The sequence below is a fragment of the Mauremys mutica genome, chromosome 16 (genome assembly GCF_020497125.1).
Source record: "Mauremys mutica isolate MM-2020 ecotype Southern chromosome 16, ASM2049712v1, whole genome shotgun sequence".
Classification (NCBI taxonomy): Eukaryota; Metazoa; Chordata; order Testudines; family Geoemydidae; genus Mauremys; species Mauremys mutica.
In genome coordinates, this window is record NC_059087.1 from 13,366,588 (window position 1) to 13,387,481 (window position 20,894).

Here is a 20,894-nt window from a genome sequence, read left to right on the forward strand (position 1 = left end):
GTCTCAAAACAGTGTTTTGCTGTCTCATATGTATTTTGTAATGTTGATAGGGTTTTACATGTTTGTTATGTACCTATGTAGACGCACATATGAATGTATATAACTTCAGCTTTCCTCATGCAACTCTGAACAGGCCTAATGTAAGCATCAGGCTAATGTAAGCATCACTTTCAGGCTAATGTAAGCATCAGGGTTTTTTCCAGGCTTGCTCACTTACAAAGAGGAATTCATTTACCTTTGCAGAGTATTTAGTAGGATATTCTTTAAAAAAAAAAAAAAAAACAAACAAAAGAAACTTCTGGATACAGTGTCTTTTTCTTTCTTTGCCAAGTTCTAGACTGAAAAGGATTCATTGAAAGACAAGAATCCTTTAAGTAGGCAATGCTGCTTTGTTTTAGTTTTTGAAGTTTAGAACCAGCTGGCACTAAAATTTTATAAATCCTGTTGAATATGCTTGGTACTTGTCACCTTCATAAAATCTTTTTTGTAAAAATAGCTCCCATAACAAGATCTTGATAGGCTTTGCATGCATGACACTGCAGTGTTGAAACAAAAGTATAACAGTCATTGTGTGTGTGTTAATAAGTGCTATGATCCCAATACATTGGGAAGAGAGTGATTTAGATATACATCAAAAAGAGGGAAGTGCCTACTTGGGGTCTTTGTACCCTGGACGTAACTGTAAAAGTACACTGACAAAAATAACAGCTCCACAGAACAGAAAACTTCAAATAACCAGTCAGAAATGGCAATACAATCCAGACCTGTCAAATTGCCCTGATGTTCATCACTCCCCAGAAATCTGGGTAAAAACCCAGGGTTTTGTGTCATGTTGGAATGCCTGTAGCTACAATTTTACCGTATCAGAATAATGTCAAATCATTATCAATGCAAGCCTGTGAAGATGATGATGACATGACCACACTGGTAAAACAATTTAGCTGAAAGTTACAATATTACAATGGACAATATTACAAAATGATTTCAGCATAAGTTTATGGAGACGTTCCAGTGTCAAAATGTCAAAGATGAGCTTTGATATCAATGTGAAATGAAAAAATTCTAAATTGAAATAACTCACAGTCTATCACTTAATACTAAAGCAAGTTTAACACCTTTGCAATTGAATTGGTAGGTAAGTCAGAATCTTTTCAATAGTGCTGTTAAAGCATTGCATTGTCGTCGCATACAAAATGTGGCTCTTCACACGTCTGTCTTGTTTTGTATGCCTAGAGTCAAACATTGCAATAAGCATGTTGCTCAGTCTTTAGATTCCCACAAGACCCAGTGTTATGACTTCCTACCATACCACACCTTGTTTAGATGTAGAGACTAATTAAAAGTATATTGTTTCCCACTTGTATTACATTACTCTAAACTATTTGTAAAAATTGATCTATGATGAGCAGCCCCACTCAGTGACCTGGGATAAAGGGCTATCCTATAATACCTGGACACTGTTATTAAATTACATAAATTCTAACAGCCTTAGGCTTTGTCTGCACTAGCACTTTTGTCAGCAAAACTTTTGTTGGTCAGAGGTGTGAAGAACACACATCCCGACCACCATAAGTTTCACCCACAAAAACACTGGTATGGACAGCACTGTATCAGTGGGGGATGCTCTCCCACCAACTTACCTACTGCTTCTCATTGGGGGTGGTTTAATTGTGCTGTTGGGAGAGCTCTCTCCCATCAGCCTAGATCCGCCACACAGGAGACCTTACAGTAGTGCAGCTGCAGCAGCACAGTTATGCCACTGTAAGGTCCATAGTGTAGACGTACCCTCAGTTGCTTTATTTGTCTGTGTCAACCTTTAAAACTATTTTAAACAGGTATGTTAGGCTTTTGTAACCTTATTTTGTGCTGTGGACCTTAACAGAGCAGTTGTTAGTGATTACTTTTCACTTGGAGCAGATTAGAATGATAGTAACTATGGAGAGAGAGAGACTTCCTATTGAACTTTTTTTTTTAAGTTTAACTAATGATCCTGTTCAACAAAGCACTCCAGAATACGGATATCTTTTCAGAATTACCAAAATTTCATGGCTTTCTGACAGACCAGCACATTAAACTTGATGTATCTACAAAGGAGTGATTTGTGTCTTGGTCCTGAAGCTGTTTAAATTATTAGTAATTTAAATTAATTGTGATAGCCAAAAGAGAAGCTGTACTTTTTCCAAAATTTCTGGTTAGGGTATGTTTTAATTGAACATTAATGAACTCTACATTGTGAAATGTAAAAACAAATAATGACCTATTGGCACACATTTCGCTTCATTTGGAAAACTTTGTTTTGGTTTAGATCTTTTCAAATGTTAAAGAATTTGTGTATGTGTTAATTTGACTTTCCATTTACCATGATATGTGAATTACAGGCTCCTGGTTGCTATTGCTTATGTAGTTGTAAAAATACATTGGGCATAAAATTCTCCAGGGATAATTTGGTAAAGCATAAGAATTGTAATTTCTTACTTAATTTGTTGGGGCAAGTTAATAAGGGATGAGCTGAGGGAAGTGAAGCTAAAATATGTTTGTTTAACTTTTTAGAGGATATTTAATTTTTGTTTTCTTTTTTTTTGTATGAGTGATAAGCCAAATGTGTGTCTCAAGCAAGTGATTTTAGAGGCTTTTACATAACATTTAAAAAATCCTTGTGTAATATTTTATTTTTAGAAGTGTAGCAAATTGCACTGGCAAATTGCTATTTGGTATAAAGGAGACTAAGCGTGCAATATATTTTTATTTGTTCTTACACTGTTAACATACTAGATTCACAGCTTAGTAAATATACGTGATGCACCATTGATGTTAATATAGCTTAATTTTTAAAGAGTTTACTTAATTTAATCTTGTACCTTACAGTTGAAGTTGCAGAATCCACTTGCTGTTCAAATAACATCACTGATTCAGGGTGATGTAAGATATTTAACTATGTATTGCTTAAACGTGTGATCAAAGCAATTCTCCTAGACAAGGTAAAAACTAGATATGCGAGGAACCCAGCTGTATCCATTTTATTGCAGTCCTTGTTGTGTTAACAATTACTCCTCTACATACATACGTATGCCTTCCATTACTGTTCCTAAATGTGTATCCCAAAACTAGTTCCTAAGGCTCTCGATAGACCAAGGATTTGATTGCAGACAAGAAGATGCATCTAGAGTTTTAGAAAGCAGTAAAACATGCACAATAGCCCCATAGTGTGTTGCAGCACCGCTTCCTGTGGATATTTTAGCTCCGTAAAGATATTGCCTCAGGCTCACAAATTAGTAACTAAAGTCTAATACAAAAAGATGTGGGTGAATTTGTTAGAACTGTTTTGGAAAACAAGCAAGTTTTGGGACCCTCTTGTTTAGCTATAGTCAACACTCCATCAGTGCCCTTTTTTCCTAATAAACTTCAAAGCACCATAACAAATTTGATGTAAATTGTATCTAATAGTGGTGCTCTGATTTAGTAGCATAGAATGTCAATCATTGAAGTTTTACGCATGATGTTCTAGCTGAGAAGTTTCAAATTTCACAGTTGGTGACCAGTAAATGTAAATAATGACCATATTAATGAGAGTATGAATCTTCCTATTTTGTATGAAATAGATCGTCATAGCACAAAATCTAGGATAATGCATGGGGCATGAGTGGGAAGAAGGGAGGGGAAAGGGGCTGCAAAGCAACTCATTACATAGTGAATGATTTAATGATTTTGCGGATAAACTGTAAGTCTGCATTTTGAACTTGTTAGTAGAGCTGGAAGCTCTGAACTTCCATTTGATGTTAATAACTTTCCTGGTATATTTTAGTAATAGCTTACTGCTAAACCACCTACTTCATTTATCCAGTTAATGAACCATGGGTAGTAATTAGGAGCAGGATGCATCATTAAAGGGTTTGTAAACCAAGCTGGATGGAATAGGTAAATGTGTGCTATGTTTTTCATTGGCCCAGTTTCAAAAATTCAACTAAAATTTACCTCAAAATAGCAGTCCCTCACCTAATTTGTAAAACGTGCGGTTCCTGTTGCTCCAAAATCCATCCATTTATCTTGGAGGCAATATCTATTCAAATACTTCCACTTTCTTCAGCTGTAATGTAACCTGACAACTTTATAGAATAATGAATTTCTAAGAGAGCCTATTAAACAATATTACTGGTATTAACTTACTTTATTTAAAGGAGTACAATGCCTTATGAATTTCTCAAGAAGTCTAGTTAAAATAGTAATTCCATGTATTCCAGTGAAAAAGTTAAGCCATTTTTTAATCGTTTAAAGGCTAGTGGCTAAATCTCTTCAGGTTGAAGTGATTGGAAAAATGTTATAGAACCAAAACAATCATACCCAATTCATAAATATTTTAAGCTAATGCATTTTTCTCTGATTGTTTGGACTTTTGTAGGCTGGTCCATATAAGCATGCTATCACTAAAGTTCAGCTTTGGTTAAGGGATTAAGTCTTTTCAGGATTCTAGTTAATACCAAAACTAGAACATTTATTCTCAATGTGAAGTGTGTGCCTCCATATCACAGACTCACAGCATCCACAGGGACACTGAGCATGGAGCCGAGTCTGAGCAACTCATCAATGGCAGCAGCAACAGAGCGAGAAAATTATCAGGCAGCTTCGACAACGAAAAGATTTGACTGCTGGAGCTCTTTAGAGGGAAATCCTGGTAAAACGTCAAGGTGTCTGACTGACCTCAAACTTTATAATCTGTTTTTTCCTTTAATCCTTCTGAAAGGCCTGGTAAAGGTCAGATTTCTAAATTGAAAAGCAGTTAAATAGCAATATGGTACTTAACTGCTGTTGTGATTTTCCTTTCAGTAGGTCTGTTTGACTGTAATAGGATCTATGATTTACAAATGGCTTGTCTCTTAGTCATTGCAAAATTAGGTTTTCTGAAGAAAATGAATGCTTGAGGCACATGGGGTAAAGTATCTTGTATAAAGGAGAGTGGAGTAAAAATTCAAAATCCCTAAGCAAAATGATTAGATCTACATATCTTATTGGGAACAGAGCTAACTACTACTAAGGTATTTTTCAAGTAAAGGAAAGATTTTTGCTTTTTTCCTATTGTATGTATGCTCTATTGGAAAATGCTCAGGTGTTACTTTTACAAACACTTAGCGTTAAATCTTTGAGATAAGCATGCGCTCTTACGTTGATCTCTGATCGTAACTGGGCGCGCTCTGTTTCTCTCTGTAGGCCAGACATTTCAAGTTGAAGTGCTAATGCTAAACAGTATTGGTCAGGAGTTGTTAGTCAGTTGCATAGGTTGAAAGTATTGAGTAATCAGGATTTTCCTGCAGAATAAGGAACAGAGTTTCTTCGACTTGTCAATATTCAGAGGAAACTTACAAATTTCAAAACAAAATGATCTTTTTAACTCAGTCTCTTCGCTGTTTTCAATTTGCCTGCATAATGCAGCAACACTAGAGCATGCTGCTAATTTGGAAAGACAAAGTCAAGTCTAACTTAAGATTCTAGGCTTTAAACCAAAATGGACTTAAGCATAACAGTTAGCAAACTCTGTCTCCCACGAGAGGTAGCTGACTAACTGCACTCTGACATCCCAATGCTAATATGAGTTGAGTGGTTCATGTGGCACCTCTTCCCCTGTTGAGAGTGAAGAGCAAGTCATTCATTCTCATACATATTAATATAAATAAATAAAATATTTTGATGGTGAGAAACCCTCATGATACTGGCAAGCCTTAGAGACTAGGAATATCCCATGTTGATATGAAATCAAATAAGCATTTGAAAGGCACCATAGTTGGGTTCGATGACAACATAATCCAGTGAAATAAAAATAATACAACAAATTATGGCATTAACAACAACAACAAATAAAACTTTTTCCTTCCCGTTCAGGTCACGATCGAGATCTCCTCGGAGAAGGGTCCACTCACCTGAAAGGCGAAGAGAGGAAAGGGCTGTCCCAACGGCTTATCGCATTAGTAACAGTCCTGGAATGAGTAGGAAACGCACACGTTCCAGGTATGTGCACCAGTCATGACGAATGCCCCATTTGGGGTTTTAAATATTGTGGGTTGCTTTGTGTGTACTGTTTATGTAAAGCTTGTTTCTTTTGTGAACTCTTGTTTCTTCTGTGAGCTGAGGCTTTGTTTCAGCCATGAGTTATATAATGATTAACAAGCCAACCTGCGAAAAAACAGTTTGCAAGTAGAAACACGGGTCCCTCATGTATAGAATGTGTGTACAGGTCTACAGCATAAAGTGATGAGCATGTACACGCTTTGGATGTATCTGGTACTGTGACAGGTTATTTTACAGTTCATGTTTGCTGCTTGATGCACTGTAGTTGGAGTATTCTAACCCTTTCCCACTCTGAAACATCTTTGCTGTGCTTTCCTTCCTGCAAATACTGGAAACTGTTCAGATTTGTATTTGGAATTCCCAGGGTCTGGCTACGCTCCTTACCCCTTGGGTAAGATTCTTTGGCTTTAGTTGCACAAACTGTGTGCCAAAATGCCATGCCATATTGGCATTTTAGTTGAGTGAAAATTGCATAGTCATGATTGGATCTAAAGCTAACTAATTGAGATGGGGAGGGGGGACAACACTTTAGCACACATTACATTTTAGAATAAAATATATTTTGAATGTACAAGTGGAACTCAACCTGTAAAATGGTCAGTGTTTTTTCCTGTAGGAGTTCTGGTTTCTTTCTACCATGTATACTGCAGCTGCCTATGTACTGGAAATGTGGAATTTCTGTTTTCACAATGAGAAAAATAAATGCTCAGTTACCTACTTTTGTCAGAGATGCTTTATGCAGTCTGTGCTCTGAAGAGGAGAAACTGCAGTTTGTGTTACTTTAGGGACATTAGACCCAAAAAAATTCCAAAACCAAAAAAAACATTGTTTACCTGGGGCTTTTTTTTACTGTTTCACTTTTTGTACACTTAACTTCTGTAATCATGTGCTGATCTTATGGTGAATATTTATTAATAAAAGTATTTTTCAATATCTTTCTATAAATTAAAGTAATTACATACCTACCATTGTCCTAAAAACAGGCATATTCTGAAAGCATTGTGAGATAAACATTACATTTAAAACACCTGTTGTAAAATTTGATTTCTTCTGAATCTTCATTTTTGTGCTAAAATGCAAATTTTACTAAGCATAAATATATTTTGATTACATTACTATGGTTATTCAATCAATATAAAGTCTAAGCATACTGGAAAAAATGATCATTTATTTTAGCAGCCCAAAACACAGTAAAAATTTAATAAAATTCATTACTGCTGTGTTCTATCATAAGCCATGAATCACTTTTTCCATTGCCTTTACATGCTCAACACAGGTACGGTCGTTCTGAAATGAAAAGCTTTATCTTGTTTTAGTCTGTGATGAGGAGATTACATAAGTAAAACATCATTTCAGGTCAGTGAGCTCCATAGAACAGTACAGGTTTGCAAAGTTTTTAAGGGTTGATGGGCATGCACTCTTGCACCCTCAATTTAGATGTGCAAATATTTGGGCAATGTGTGCACTCCTCAGTTTGGGAGCACACACGTGCATATGCACTCACAAAGCTAAATTAGATGCACTCTTTGGGGTAACTGCATCTGAAGTGTGCATGTCACAATTTCTTATGCCCGTCTCTGAATCCTACTCAGTCCCAAATTTAGATTGCTTATCTGTTTGGGGGTGGGAAAGGAGCAAATTGTTTTCATTGTTGTCCGTGTTTGATTAAAAAAGTACTTGGTCTCCACTTGTCTTTTTTAAAAAATGAGAATAATCCCTATTATGTATCCTATTGCATAGCAGCAGTGCATCCAAGTTGAGGAATTATATGTCCTTTTACTCGCTTCCTGACAGCAAAAGTTAAAAACATGGTAGAATCCAAGTTGCATACTCCTGCAACTTATTAATACAGGGAGTGATCGCACAGTTTAAAGGAGCAGTTCTCAACCAGGAGTCCACGGGCCCCTATGGATCCATGAGGAGAAGCCTTGAGCACATGGGTTAAGTTGGACAGGGCACCAGGGGCATTGCCCCCCAAACTGCAGTGCCTTAACCTATGTGGGGCAGTCCCAGGGGCACAGACACACACCCCACCTCCTCCTCTCCCCTGCCTCCTGGCCAGCTTGGAAGCAGGAATTTGAAGCCGGACAATGCAGGGCAGCTGCTGCTCTTGCTGGTACCATTGGGCGGACAGCTGCAGCACACCCCCATCTCCTACTGCTGGTGCCCAGAGCCCCAGCTGCTCCTCAGTTCCCAGCCCCCTTTGACTGCTCATGAGCCAGTAGGAGCCACCCGGGTGGGGGACCTGGCTCTGGGGTCAGCAGAGCCCCTGGGAGCAGGAACCATAGAATGTCCCTCCTGGCACACAGCCCCCAGCGCCCCCCCTCCTTCTGCACCCTGAGCTGCCCCCCACCTTCACACAACCCCTACCTACCCTCTCCCGGCACCCTGAGCTACCCCCTCCTGCCTGCATACAGTTCCTAGCTGCACCTGGCCTGCATCCTGAGCAGTTTTCAAACTTTTTGAGCTGAGCACACCCTCCCCTTTAAGTTATAATTTTTGGTTGCACCACAACCTAACTCAGACAGCCTGGGTGGCCTGCTGAGGTGAGTCAGGGTGAAGGTGGTGTTCTCTCCCCTGGCTCTGCCATGCAGAGCTGGCCCAAGCCTTACCGGGCCCTGCCCCAGCAAAATAAAAGTCAAACTATGCCTATGGGGCCTGGCCGAAGCTCCGGCACCCCACAGAGCTAAAGTCCCGAGGTGCCCTCAGCACCCCCTCTCCTCTGGGCCCTGGAGTTATTATAACATGTTGGAGAGGGGCTCAAAAAGAAAATGGTTGAGAACCACTGGTTTAAAGGAAACCTCACCAGTTTACTTCATCTGGTTAATTAGTTTTTCATATTTATTGCCTCATAGTAACAGAGGACCCTGTTGTGTACTCCTGGTTGATTGGGTCAGGTAGATCAGAAGACTCAACGTTCATAAGTCTAAGATTCTCCCTTCCGTGAAAAACCAGAATGTCAGGGAAAATGAATCCTTTCCCCCAAGTCATGCACTAAGTGTGCATCCACTTAAGTTCAGTATTTAGTGGCATGAGTTGCTCACCATTCAGTAGTTTAAATGAATAGAGGATTCTTACAGTTGCTACACTACTAGGGGTGATAAATTGTGACTGCTTGCTTTGAAGAGCTTCATGATTCAAGAAGGAAATCTGTTTTTACCCTTTAAAATTATTTTAAATAACATTATACTCTTAATATGGATAGAAACCATATATAGCAGATCTGCAGCACAAAGCTGAAACTAAGATCTTGTGGATATGGTTCACTGAACAATGCATGATAAAAACTGGCAGTAAATGCCAAAAATTCAAAAAACCAAGGAAACAGTCTTAGACAAACATACATGCAGCCAATTCTGAGAGCTTGCTAGTCATATTACTAGGGTTCAGTGACAGATTTCTAGGCAAAAAAATCATGAGTGAAGCTGGCCTATTGGATTTTTATGAATGGAAAACATATTACCTGCAAGGACCCGGAAGCCACCTTTCCTTCTGTCAACTCCAATGAATTAGCGACCTCTTGTTCATTAAGTATAGTGAGACATATTTCTAGAGATCATGTGATTGCCTTTTCCAATGTAGGTCCTCTTCCTGTATTTCTAAATTGTCTGTAATAATCAACCTACAATGAGATTGTTGAAAAAAGTAGAGTATGTTCAAATAAAAAAGTGACAAGAAATGGCCTTAGTTTAAGAATGTGTATGGTACTTCCACTCCATATATATATATTTGGGACACTGTTTATAAGTACATCCAATTTATGGTATGGGCTGTTGAGAAATAAGCCATGGAAAATGGAGATGTGATTAATATAATATTGTTTGATATTTTACTATTAGAGTATCATTACATGTTGTTAGAATAAAAACTTAAAAAATAAAAAAGCTTACAGTGAAACATATTTTTATTTTTAAAAAAGCACTATTAAAAACTTGTGCTCTGTGAAATATGTTCACAGCACAAAATTATGGCTTGCTGCTTAAGAAACTCAGCAATTAAAATACAGACCTTACCAGTCAAGGGACAGCTGAGTCCCATGGCTTTGCTCCTTATGGTAATGAGGAGCTTAAATAGGTCAGTGAACCTGTCTGATGTTCAGTATCACTTGATAAGTATAAGTAATTAATGTATTTGTTTTTTGTCACAAATAGTGTTTTCTATTTTAAATGCAAGTAAAAGTGTAACAGTTTTGTAATTATAAAATTGTGTTTAAGTTCCGAATGTTAACTGATATTTCAAAAGAAGTCTCTTCCTGGATTAAGTCTTAAGCATCAAAGATGTACAGTACTTGTTTGCCATCGTTCATGTTATATTGTTTCAACAAAATTGATGTTTTATTCCCTAAGCAAGTTATTGTTTAATGTTATCAATTATTCATTTTATAGAATGCATTAATTACCTTTGGACTGTGCGTAGTATTTATCTAAAACGTAATAATTATTCCACTGACTCCCCTGAACATTACCTTTGGTTGCTAATGTTAGCTCCCTGGAAATCTTACCCAACAGAATAAGATGTAGAGAATGATATGAGGTGTATATATAGTTCTTTAAAGACTGTACTTTTGCGACTTTACCTCCATTCATCCTGAAAACTACTAAGCACAGAAATGTAAGGCACTTTTTTCTTTTCTCATCTTCCAGAGCTGTGCTAGGCTTTTTTATGCAATCATAAATTTTCAAGAACTTCATTCCATACATTATTATAACTTTCTGATTAAAGATACTCTTTTATGCTAGTAAATACACTACAAAGTACATTAATTGGGCTATTCAGGGGCAAAAAATTACATGGAAATTGGAGTGAGCTAATAACGGACATTTAGAATGTGGCTTGAAATGTTAAGGCACAATAGAAGCATCAAGCTACTTGTAATCTACTTCCAATGAGTAGACTGTAAAAGTTATAGCAGAACTTTTTGGATTCCTTAGTGGACATTAATAGTTTGTATTTTGTTAAGCTTTTAAAAATAGAGAGAATGTAAAGTAGTAGAGTAGGGGGACCAGAAACCCAGTGAATTGTTGCATGGAGGTTGATTCAGTAATCTTAATTACACAACTGGGATGTTAGTCTGTAAATTCAAAGCCAGCTATAAAGGTCTAGATTACTCAGTCTCCAGGGTTACCTGTAGAATTCAACACTAGAGTTCAGTGCTGGATATAGTTTTAGAATATTTGTATTGTCCCCTTGTTTTGTCAACAATAAAAATAATTTTATGTACCCATAAATCTACTTTGTTTTTGTTTTTTTAGTAGTGATTGTCAGTTACAGCTAACAGTCATATTGTCTACTCAAAGCAATCCCAAGCATATTGCTTTGGGTAGGACTATTTGAGAGATACGGTATCTCAGTTGTAATTCTGTTTCAGACTGAAGTTTGTCATACAGTAGGTTTGGTCACAGAAACCGATTTGTTGGCTTAGAAGGAAAATATACGGTTATCAGTTTTCCTTTTCGACGAGACTGTCCATAGTTCTATTAGAATGGATTAAAAAATAAAGACTGTGAACACTCATGTTCCAGGTCATTAGGCAGTTAGGATCAAACTTTCCCTACAGCCAGGTTCTTTTATAATTGTCCATTACAAGATTTTCTTGCACCTTGCTCTGAAACATCTGATTCCTGATAAGTCAAGTAAGGGCTGAGGAGCAAGTACTCTGAATGCTCGGGTACTGGGTTGGAGTCTGAGAATCATAATGTATAGGTTAAGTATGAGGACTCCTAGGAGTTTTTCCTTCCTACTACCATAGGAATATAACCACTCATGGTATGATGGTTACAGTGTGTACTCAGTGCACAAGGAGCACCCCATCCAGGAGGGCTAGAAAATCTGTTAGAAATGTCTAATACGATTTCTGCTTAAACTGGTTAACAACATATAATTTTAAATCTCTTCTAATAAAATCCTTCCTTTTTCAGAAGCCCCCATGAAAAGAAGAAGAAACGACGGTCTAGATCATGTACCAAGTCCAAAGCTAGGTCTCATTCACCATCCATGTCACCTGGCAAACAGTCCACGCATAAGAACACTGTACATTCAACTAGTGTGTCTCCTGTGGAGAGTAGGGAATCCAGCCAAGAACGCTCCAGGTAACACTCTTTCACAATGGCACATGGGGATACGGACAGCTTTTGACCATGAATGTACCTTTATAAATGCTGGAGGCAAAGCAGGGTTGCAGGCTGACATCTTGTGATCCCCCCCCATGTAATAACCTTGCAACCCTCTGAGGGGTCCCGACCCCCAGTTTGAGAACCCCTGTTCTATAGCATTGGCCACAGGTATGTGAGAGCGAACCTCTGTGCCAGTGACCTGTATTGACTATAGTCCAGTGAAACATGAAAACTATTGAGCAATATGAGGGAGGCTCATACACATACAAGACAGAATTATTGCATGAGATATAGCTAGAAAATATATACATTTCTAATTCTTAAGTTTTAATTTTTAGGGGCGTTTCTCAGGAAAAAGATGGCCAGATCTCTTCAGCAATCGTGTCTTCAGTGCAAAGTAAAATAACTCAGGTATAAATTAAGACATTCTTTATTGTTTACTGAAGTGTATTACCATCATTGTAGCATGCTCCTTTAGGTATTTTGTATAATTGTATGATGTAGAACAGGGATCGGCAACCTTTGGCACGCGGCTCGCCAGGGTAAGCCCCCAGGCCAATGGGGGCGTCAGGAAGTGACGGCCAGCACATCCCTCGGCCCGCGCGGCTTCCTTCTTCAGGAAGTGACGGCCAGCACATCCCTCGGCCCGCGTTGGCCTGGGACGGTGAACCATGGCCAGCGGGAGCCTCAATTGGCCGAATCTGCGGACACGGCAGATAAACAAACCTTCATCTCATGTGTATTGTCTATAGCCACTTCCTCAGTTCCATTCTTTTCATTTACTCACCTCACACACTTTCTATCCTATCATTTGTTGTTTCATTTCTTTCATATTGTTGAGATTATTTACAATGAGATTTAATTCTTAGCTATTTAAAAGTTGCTAGCCAGCAGATATATTAGTTTATAATTACAGTACGTGGTTTTGTGAAATCAAGAGGCCAGTGCTCTGGGAAACTTACCAGTAGGACTGCTGACTTCAGTGCAGAGAATTATACCAGGGGTAGGCAACTTATGGCATGCGTGCCGAAGGCGGCACGCGAGCTGATTTTCAGTGGCACGGAGCTCTGCATTTTAATTTAATTTTAAATGAAGTTTCTTAAACATTTTAAAAACTTTATTTACTTTACATTCAACAATAGTTTAGTTATACATTATAGACTTCTAGAAAGAGACCTTTTAAAAATGTTAAAATGTATTACTGGCACGCAAAACCTTAAATTAGAGCGACTAAATGAAGACTCGGCACACCACTTCTGAAAGGTTGCTGACCCCTGAGTTATACATTTCAAACTCTTGATTAAAAACTAAGGAAACTTCTGACTATTTTTCCTCTATTCTCCCTACAGGATCTTATGGCCAAAGTGAGAGCGATGCTTGCAGCTTCCAAAAACATACAAACTAGTGCCTCCTGAGACTTGTTGAATTGACCATCAAGAAAACGGTGTGAAGAGGAACACTTTAAAAAACTGCCTCATCTCAAATGTACAGCCGACAAATTTAGCTCATTTTGGTTCAGTTCTTTTTTGTCTAAAGTTATCAAAACCTGAAGAACTGAAAACCTTATCAGTACAGGACTGTCCCCTTGGAACTCGATGACTTTTTGCACCCAGAATCTCTCTTGACAGCTTTTGGTTTTTGTAAATTGATTTTTTGACTAATTCTTCAGTAAGATTTTATGATCAGCTGTCTGTCTGTATATATGTAAATATCATGTTTCTGTGATAAAGTATTACACAATAAAAGAGGAGAGAAACACCTTTTATTAGCTACACACTTGTTGGAGGTTGCTTAATTGTGAGTGTTTTTTTCTTTACTTTCTTTTAAAGCAGTTCCTCAGCCAATGCTGTTGCTAAGTTGAACTGAAACACACCTTTCAGCTTCTTTAGTTCATCAAATGATCTAAGCACATACATTGCTAGGCATGTTACACCAGAGTTGGTTTTCACACGGCCTACAGAATTTTTTTTATCCTTTATTAAACTCCAGTGTGCAGAGCATATTGGAAATATCTGTTGTTTTCAGTAACAGCCCCCTTCAAGATGAGCCTCTGCATTTTCACACTTAAGGGATCACTGTCCTGTCTTGTTAGCATCTGGAGCCTTCTGGAACCTGGGCCAGAGGGGCCACTTGCCCCTCTCTCCACCTCCCATCCTGTAGGATTCCCAGGTGGGGTCTGATGTACGCTTGATCTTCGTTTCCCTTGATACATGAGGACAGGACTTTTATTACATCAGCCAGGAGAGTGAGTGAAAGATTATCTATGTAAAATGCACAATATGTTTTACAACTATGACCCAACAGGGTCAGCTGTCTGGAAATGTCAGTCCTAGTTCAGGTTCTGAGGCATCCCCTTGTGCTATCTTCATTGCATTGTTGTTACGATAGCTACACCTCTACCTCGATATAATGCTGTCCCTGGGAGCCAAAAAATCTTACCGCGTTATATTGAACTTGCTTTGATCCACCGGAGTGTGCAGCCCTCCTCCTCCTCCCCGCCCCCCCCCCCGCCCCCTGGAGCACTGCTTTACTGCGTCATGTCCGAATTCGTGTTATATTGAGGTAGAGCTGTATATGGTTTTAGCAAAAATTCTTCCTTGTTAAAATTTGATTTGGGGAGAATGAGACTTTTAGTGGCCTTTGTTCAGTCATGACCTGGCATCCAGAGCCAATGCTTCTTTTCAGAGTTCTGTCCTTATTTACCTAGAACTCCTCAATCTCTCTTTGGGAGCTGTACTACTCCTTGAACTCCCACAAGTAGGAATATGCAAAGGCCACTCAAAGGAAAAAAATTAAAATATACACCGCTACCTCAATATAATGCCACTTGATATAACACGAATTTGGATATAACGCGATAAAGCAGTGCTCTGGGGGGGCAGGGCTGTGCACTCCGGTGGATCAAAGCAAGTTCAGTATAACACGGTTTTACCTATAACACAGTAAGATTTTTTTTGGCTCCCAAGGACAGCGTTATATCGAGGTAGAGGTGTATCTGTAAACAGAGTTCTTTGAGATGAACCTCTGCATGTTTACATTCCCTGTCCACCTTCCCCACTTCAGAGTCTCAGGAATTCCTCAGTTAGTGGCAGGAACTGAGGAGTGGTAGGGGCCACTCCCTCTTTTATATCCTTGGAATTGTTGTAATAATTGGAGCTACACATTTACCATAATTGTGAGTTCAACAGTAAAAAGTAAGTTCACAAGATGTCACAATAACCTATAACAAAATTTGATGGGAAAAGGGAGACTGAATTAGTCCAAAGAAAAAGGCCTACGATATAACTCAAGGCCTTTGTTTAAAACCATGCCTGATAAACCAAAGGAGTTCAAGACTAATAAACCAAAATTGTCATTTCAGATATTAGGCCTAATTGGTGGACAAAATAATGATGGGATGGGCTATTCCACCCATCACTGCTCTTTTGGAGTCTTTTTAAAGAAAGATTTCGGAGAAATATTGGCTGTGGGAGCAAGCGTCATGATCTTGGCTGCCACCCCCATCTCCTGAGACCGTGGATCTTCATCCTAATTCTGAAATGTCCTGACCAGACCGGGCCAGAGAGAAGAACCTAGACAATACTTCCACTTCTACCAGCATTGGCTGAATCTAGGGTGACCAAACGTCCCGATTTTATCGGGATTGTCCCGATATTTACTTTGGACGCGAATTGTCCCAATATTTTGCCCTCTGGCGCACAGGTGAGGGGGCTTGTGCCCCCCCAACTCCACCCCTCCCTCCCCCATTGGATCCCTCCCCAAATCCCTGCCCTGGCCCCGCCTCTTCCCCAAGCAAGCTGCATTCCTCCATCTCCGCCCTCCCTCCCAGGCTTGTGCTAATCAGCTGTATGGCGGCGCAATCGCTGGAGGGGGGCGAAGCAGGACGCGGCAGCCAGCTCGGGGGAGGTGGAGGCAGAGCGAAGGGGAGCTGGTGCGGGGGGCTGGAGCGTGGAGCTGCCGGTGACTGCTCAGCCCCCAACAATTTTTCCTATGGTCTTGGGGTTTTTTGCTTTCGTTTTTGTTTTTTCCTCCGCCGCCCCAGTTCTTGGGGTTTGTTTGGGTTTTTTTTGCTCTGCTGGCACCCCTCCCCTCCTCCCTGCGTCCCAATATTTCACATCTCTCATCTGGTCACCCTAGCTGAATCTCAAGCATCACCTGTCACATGAGATGTCTCCCTCTTCCCACCCTCCATCCACCCATCATGTGCCCTTTTCCTTCCCCAGCTTATTTCTTCTTTTTTATCCCTCTCCTTTTCCGTCTGTGTAATTAGAGAAGACTACATATTTTGCAATACTGTTGTAAGCCTGTGACCAGAAAAAAGCAGCTGAATGCAGTGCCCTAAGCAGCCTGATGCTGGTACAAGTTTGCCAGGTCTCAGAGTGGGTGCTAAAATCCTGTGCTATGCCTCTGTTTCTCAAGCACTGGGGTTGCCGCTGAGAGTCAATGCCAGGAACAGAAGCTTCATTTTCTATCTTTGCTGTTTTTTACTTTCCCTAGGTGTTTGTAGGTCTTGTTTTGTCTTCTAGGAAATGGGATTGGACTTTAATAACCGCAGTGTCGACAGCTCCAACCCATCTCAGCTAACTTTTTTTGCGCCCTAAAAGGAGAGTTATTGCCATCTTTAATGCCATGTTAGAGACAATCAAACAAAGGGTTTTTTCCCCTTCTTAAAAACTCATGGGAAGGGGGAGCAAGGGATGTTGTTAAAATGAAAACATGACTTGATACTTTACATTTCAAATGCTTTAACTGTTTTCCTTTTCTGTATGCTTAATAAAAGGTTAAAAAGGTATTTAATGGTGTGTTTGCCATGTTATTAAGCAGGTTAAGGTTTCTTTATACCTGACCCTTGTTTAAAACTGTTTAATGTTGGACAGTGACACAGTCATGTTAACATCTTTTACTCTCTGGGTACTTATAGTCCATCTAAATTAATACAACAAAACCCTCCAGGATGGGAAGGGGATGGAGGGTGAGTGGGCACAGTGGACGCCACTTTCCAGAAGGTTCCAGAAGCTTGTGGCATTTGCGCCTTGATCCCACAAATGTCAATATCCGGTGGCTCATCTCGAAAAACCTCCAGTTACAGGGAAGCAACCTGCATTTCCTTAACATGCATTGTTCTCTAGTAAGTTTTTTAAGATATCCAACAGACTTGTGTTCTCCAGAGATCCAGGGCTCTTGCCGAATATAAAAGTTTTCATGCTGTTAAGAAAAATAATTTTGAAAGTTAGGGAAGATGCTATCATGCCTTTATAAACTGCTAATAACAAAGCCAATTATGCTTTTTTGAAGGCTTGTGAAATTGATATACTTACAAGTTCATTTATAATCAGTTCTATGAAGTTCAATGAAACTGTTTAAATAATTTTTAAATAGAGTTAAAGTGGTCCAAAATTTAGGTTGAAAGTGATTGCAAAAAGCAATAACTGAAAAGTAGATAAATTAAGATAGTTGTCTTTTTCCGAGGCTGAGCTGTATAGTTTTACAGTTTTACAGCAAGTTATATAACCTCTAAAATTGGTTGCTGTGAGCTCTGAATTAAAGGAGTTAAGTGTAGAGGAGGTAGACAAGTCTTTGGACTAAAAATTATATTTAGAGCAAGCATAGTCCTGGTAGGCAGAAGATGAAGTATTTTTCCTGCAATAAGTATGCTGAAGATAATATTTTAATGAAGCTTTTTGGACATTGGCTTTTTATCTGCACTATTTCATTTTATTTAGTCAGCGCTGATGTTGGAGAAGAGGTAAGGCAAATCTGTGATGGGCTGCCATTTTTAAAAAAAGGAAATATTTAAAGATATAGATGTGTGTGTTAGAAGAAATATGTCAGCCAAGATTTTGGAGAAACTAGTGTTTTGGATGCCTCAATGATTAGGTGTTCAGCGAGAGGCATCTTTAAAGGGACCTGACTGTGAAAGGGATGGAGGACTGAATGCTTTCTGGAAATGATTTAATTACAGTAGTGGTGGTTCTAGTCCGCTAACAATGCCAGGATATTTTTGAGCGTTCATTAGAGAAGGATGTATGAGAGTACACTGTGAAACCCAGTTCATTCAAACAATCAGGCTGCGGGTGATTTTGATTTCCATAATGTAAGGACACTGTGATGATTAGCACCATACAAGTGCATTACTCATACGCTAAATAAGGAATTCCACAACTGGACACCCTCTTCTGAAAACAATCAACTCCTGAAAGTTTTATGCCGTCAACTGTAACATCCCATTGCGTTCAGCTACCTCGGAGAGTATGTGTGATGGGAGAGGTAGTCTCCAAAATAGCAATAAGGATTTCAAAGATTATAACCAGAGCCTTCAACTGGATCTAAAAACAAGTGAAACATGTTGCTAGCATGTTGGCCAAAGGTCTAATGATGTTGGAGTTTGGATGCTACCACCCATCTCATTGATAATTTTGTTCAGGAAAGCTGGAATGATGGCAGATGTGACAATAGTTGCCAAGGCTATTGGCACTAAATGTCCATTTCTTGAGAACTGGCTGCACTACCAAACATTTTGGTTGTCAGGTTGGTTTATTGCAGTCATGAGGAACAGGGATTTTATTCACATGCAGCAACTCATGTGTTTTACTCCGAAATCGCCATAAGAGTTGTTAAGAGTTCAGCAAGGAAGGTGGAAAGATTGTCCTTTGTTTTGTTTTCTTGCTTCTAAGGAGATTTTCTAATTCAGCCAGTCCTTTCAGTGGGACCAAGAGTTCTTCTCAATGAGTAGTACCTGGATACGTGGTTGGAGATAGCTCATTCTCTGTTTTGCCAGCATGTCTTTTGATGTTGCATCCCTTATGCAGTGACCTGTCTAGCTGCATCTCACGTCAAAAAAACGAATGCAGAATAGAAAATCTGTCCCTCAAGTTTAAAATGCCTTGCTGCTGCTTTTTTTTTAATGGTGCTGAGTCACAGCTTAATTCTTACTAAATTTCAGGCAAGCCCTTGTACCTTTGCCATTACTCTGGCGTCTTTGGTCCTTGCAGAGTATTATCTTTCAAAATAAAAGTAAGTAGACGATTAAGTAAAATATCACCCACAACGTCTGTCTTAGGCATAAACCCTTCCCAGTGAATGTGTCTTGATGGCACATCATGCCTGACTCTTTGCATAATGCAGATCCATCTGATTTCCATAAGTTCCCTTTCTGCATGAAACATGCTTGCTATTCTATTCCATGTTGAGCCTGCTTCTCTCTTGACCTATGATCACTGAGGTTTTAAAACAGTGTTTATTCTCAAGTTGGCCTAATAGGAAATGGTCTGATCCATTAAGAAATAGGGTTTGAATGCCTGCTGTCTGGCCGGTATCCAGAAGGCTGGTAGTTGTAATGTATGGCCTTCAAATTAGAAGGTGTAGAGCTGTGGGAGGAAAGGGAGGAAGAGAATGGGTTCTCAGGGCTTTGTTAGAGTAACTCACATGGCAAAGTATTTTTTCTTCAAGTGGAGCTGTATTGACTACAAAGAACCACAAGAGTTGGTAGTTCCAACAAAAAATGGACAGATAAAATCCCAAACGTGGTAACTTGGTGCTCAAGATGGCTTCAGCTGCCTTCCTGCTTGCGGTAATTTTTACTTGAAGTGAGAGAAAACAGTAATGTTTCTCCTTTGTAGGTTAGACTTTTCACAATTAATAGTAGCTCAGGTATATTTCTATTTCACTTACATTTTGCCAATGATACTTGGCAGAACTAGGGGTTCTCTGAGCAATATACAGCACAGTACCTGGGGCACCGAGATCTTTTATTGTTTACCTAAAGTACAATGAAACTGAGTCATCGAATAGATAACGTACATCAATTGCATCCATCCTTTTAGTCTATCTAGTTCTCATAAAATTTAATGGTTTGTTCGGCACAAAAAAAGGGGGTTCAGACAGTATATAGAATAAAAGGTTTTGATATTTTTTGTTTACATGTATCAATATGTAAAGGAAAATAAATATGTATAAAAATTTAAAATAATATAAAACGAATGAGGATGCAGCATAGATTTTACTCACTTGCTGTAGATTGCTGTGCAATGTAAAAATTTATGGGAATTTATATTTCTCCTCCCAAATGGAGTCAAAACCCTTACTACAGTTTTATGATAAAGTAAGTGGCAGGTTGAATGCCAATTTTGTCATAAATAAAAAAGCCCAACTTTGCAATAAAATGGGTTGGCCTGTTTTTGTGGCTGCTTTACAGATTTGTTCTCTTTAAAAATGTTGTTGCTTAATGTCTTCTTAAAATATTTTCTTTCCCTGTAACAAAATCTTATTTGTCTCCCCTCAGTATGTCCTAGGTGAATGAGATGGACTGTTAGCTCCAGGAAAAGGTAATGTTTACTGTGGCTTGTTCACATTTAACACTGTCCCAAGGGGTGGTTGTATTCTCCAGAAATAAAAAAATGAGATTTTTTTTTAATACTTTCCAAATGAGCTGTTTGTAATTAGAAAATTTCATAGTATTAAATGATAAAAGTGCCCAGGCAGCGTAATTTCTATATATGTGCTCCCATTTAGAAATTTATACTGAGATTCATTTTTTACAGTCTTCATGGCCCTTTTTAATCTGCTGTACCTGCTCGAAGTATAATACGTAACCTTAGGTTTAACAAGGAATGTAACTTTTTGTGTCTGGCATCTCAAATGGAATGTGTGACCAGGTTGGGGACAGTGGGCATTTACATGTGTGCACTTTGACCTAGTCCATATCTGTATAGGTGACTAACCCAC

The 20,894-nt window shown here is 39.0% G+C and overlaps 1 protein-coding gene across 7 annotated transcripts in view; it reads left to right on the forward strand.

Annotated features, from left to right (window-relative positions):
- Positions 1-13,942, forward strand: part of LOC123351270 (splicing factor SWAP) — a 93,755-nt gene extending 79,813 nt beyond the window's left edge. For 4 of the 7 annotated variants that reach the window (XM_044990557.1, XM_044990558.1, XM_044990562.1 and 1 more), the window contains 5 exons: positions 4,527-4,682; positions 5,872-5,997; positions 11,976-12,146; positions 12,509-12,581; positions 13,520-13,942. In XM_044990557.1, the coding sequence (XP_044846492.1) occupies positions 4,527-4,682; positions 5,872-5,997; positions 11,976-12,146; positions 12,509-12,581; positions 13,520-13,585 (592 nt within the window). In that variant the 3' untranslated portion in view covers positions 13,586-13,942. Of the gene's footprint in view, positions 1-4,526; positions 4,683-5,871; positions 5,998-11,975; positions 12,147-12,508; positions 12,582-13,519 lie in introns of those variants that run through there. The other 3 variants (XM_044990559.1, XM_044990560.1, XM_044990561.1) reach the window with 2 other exon arrangements.
- The last annotated feature ends 6,952 nt before the right edge of the window (positions 13,943-20,894 follow it).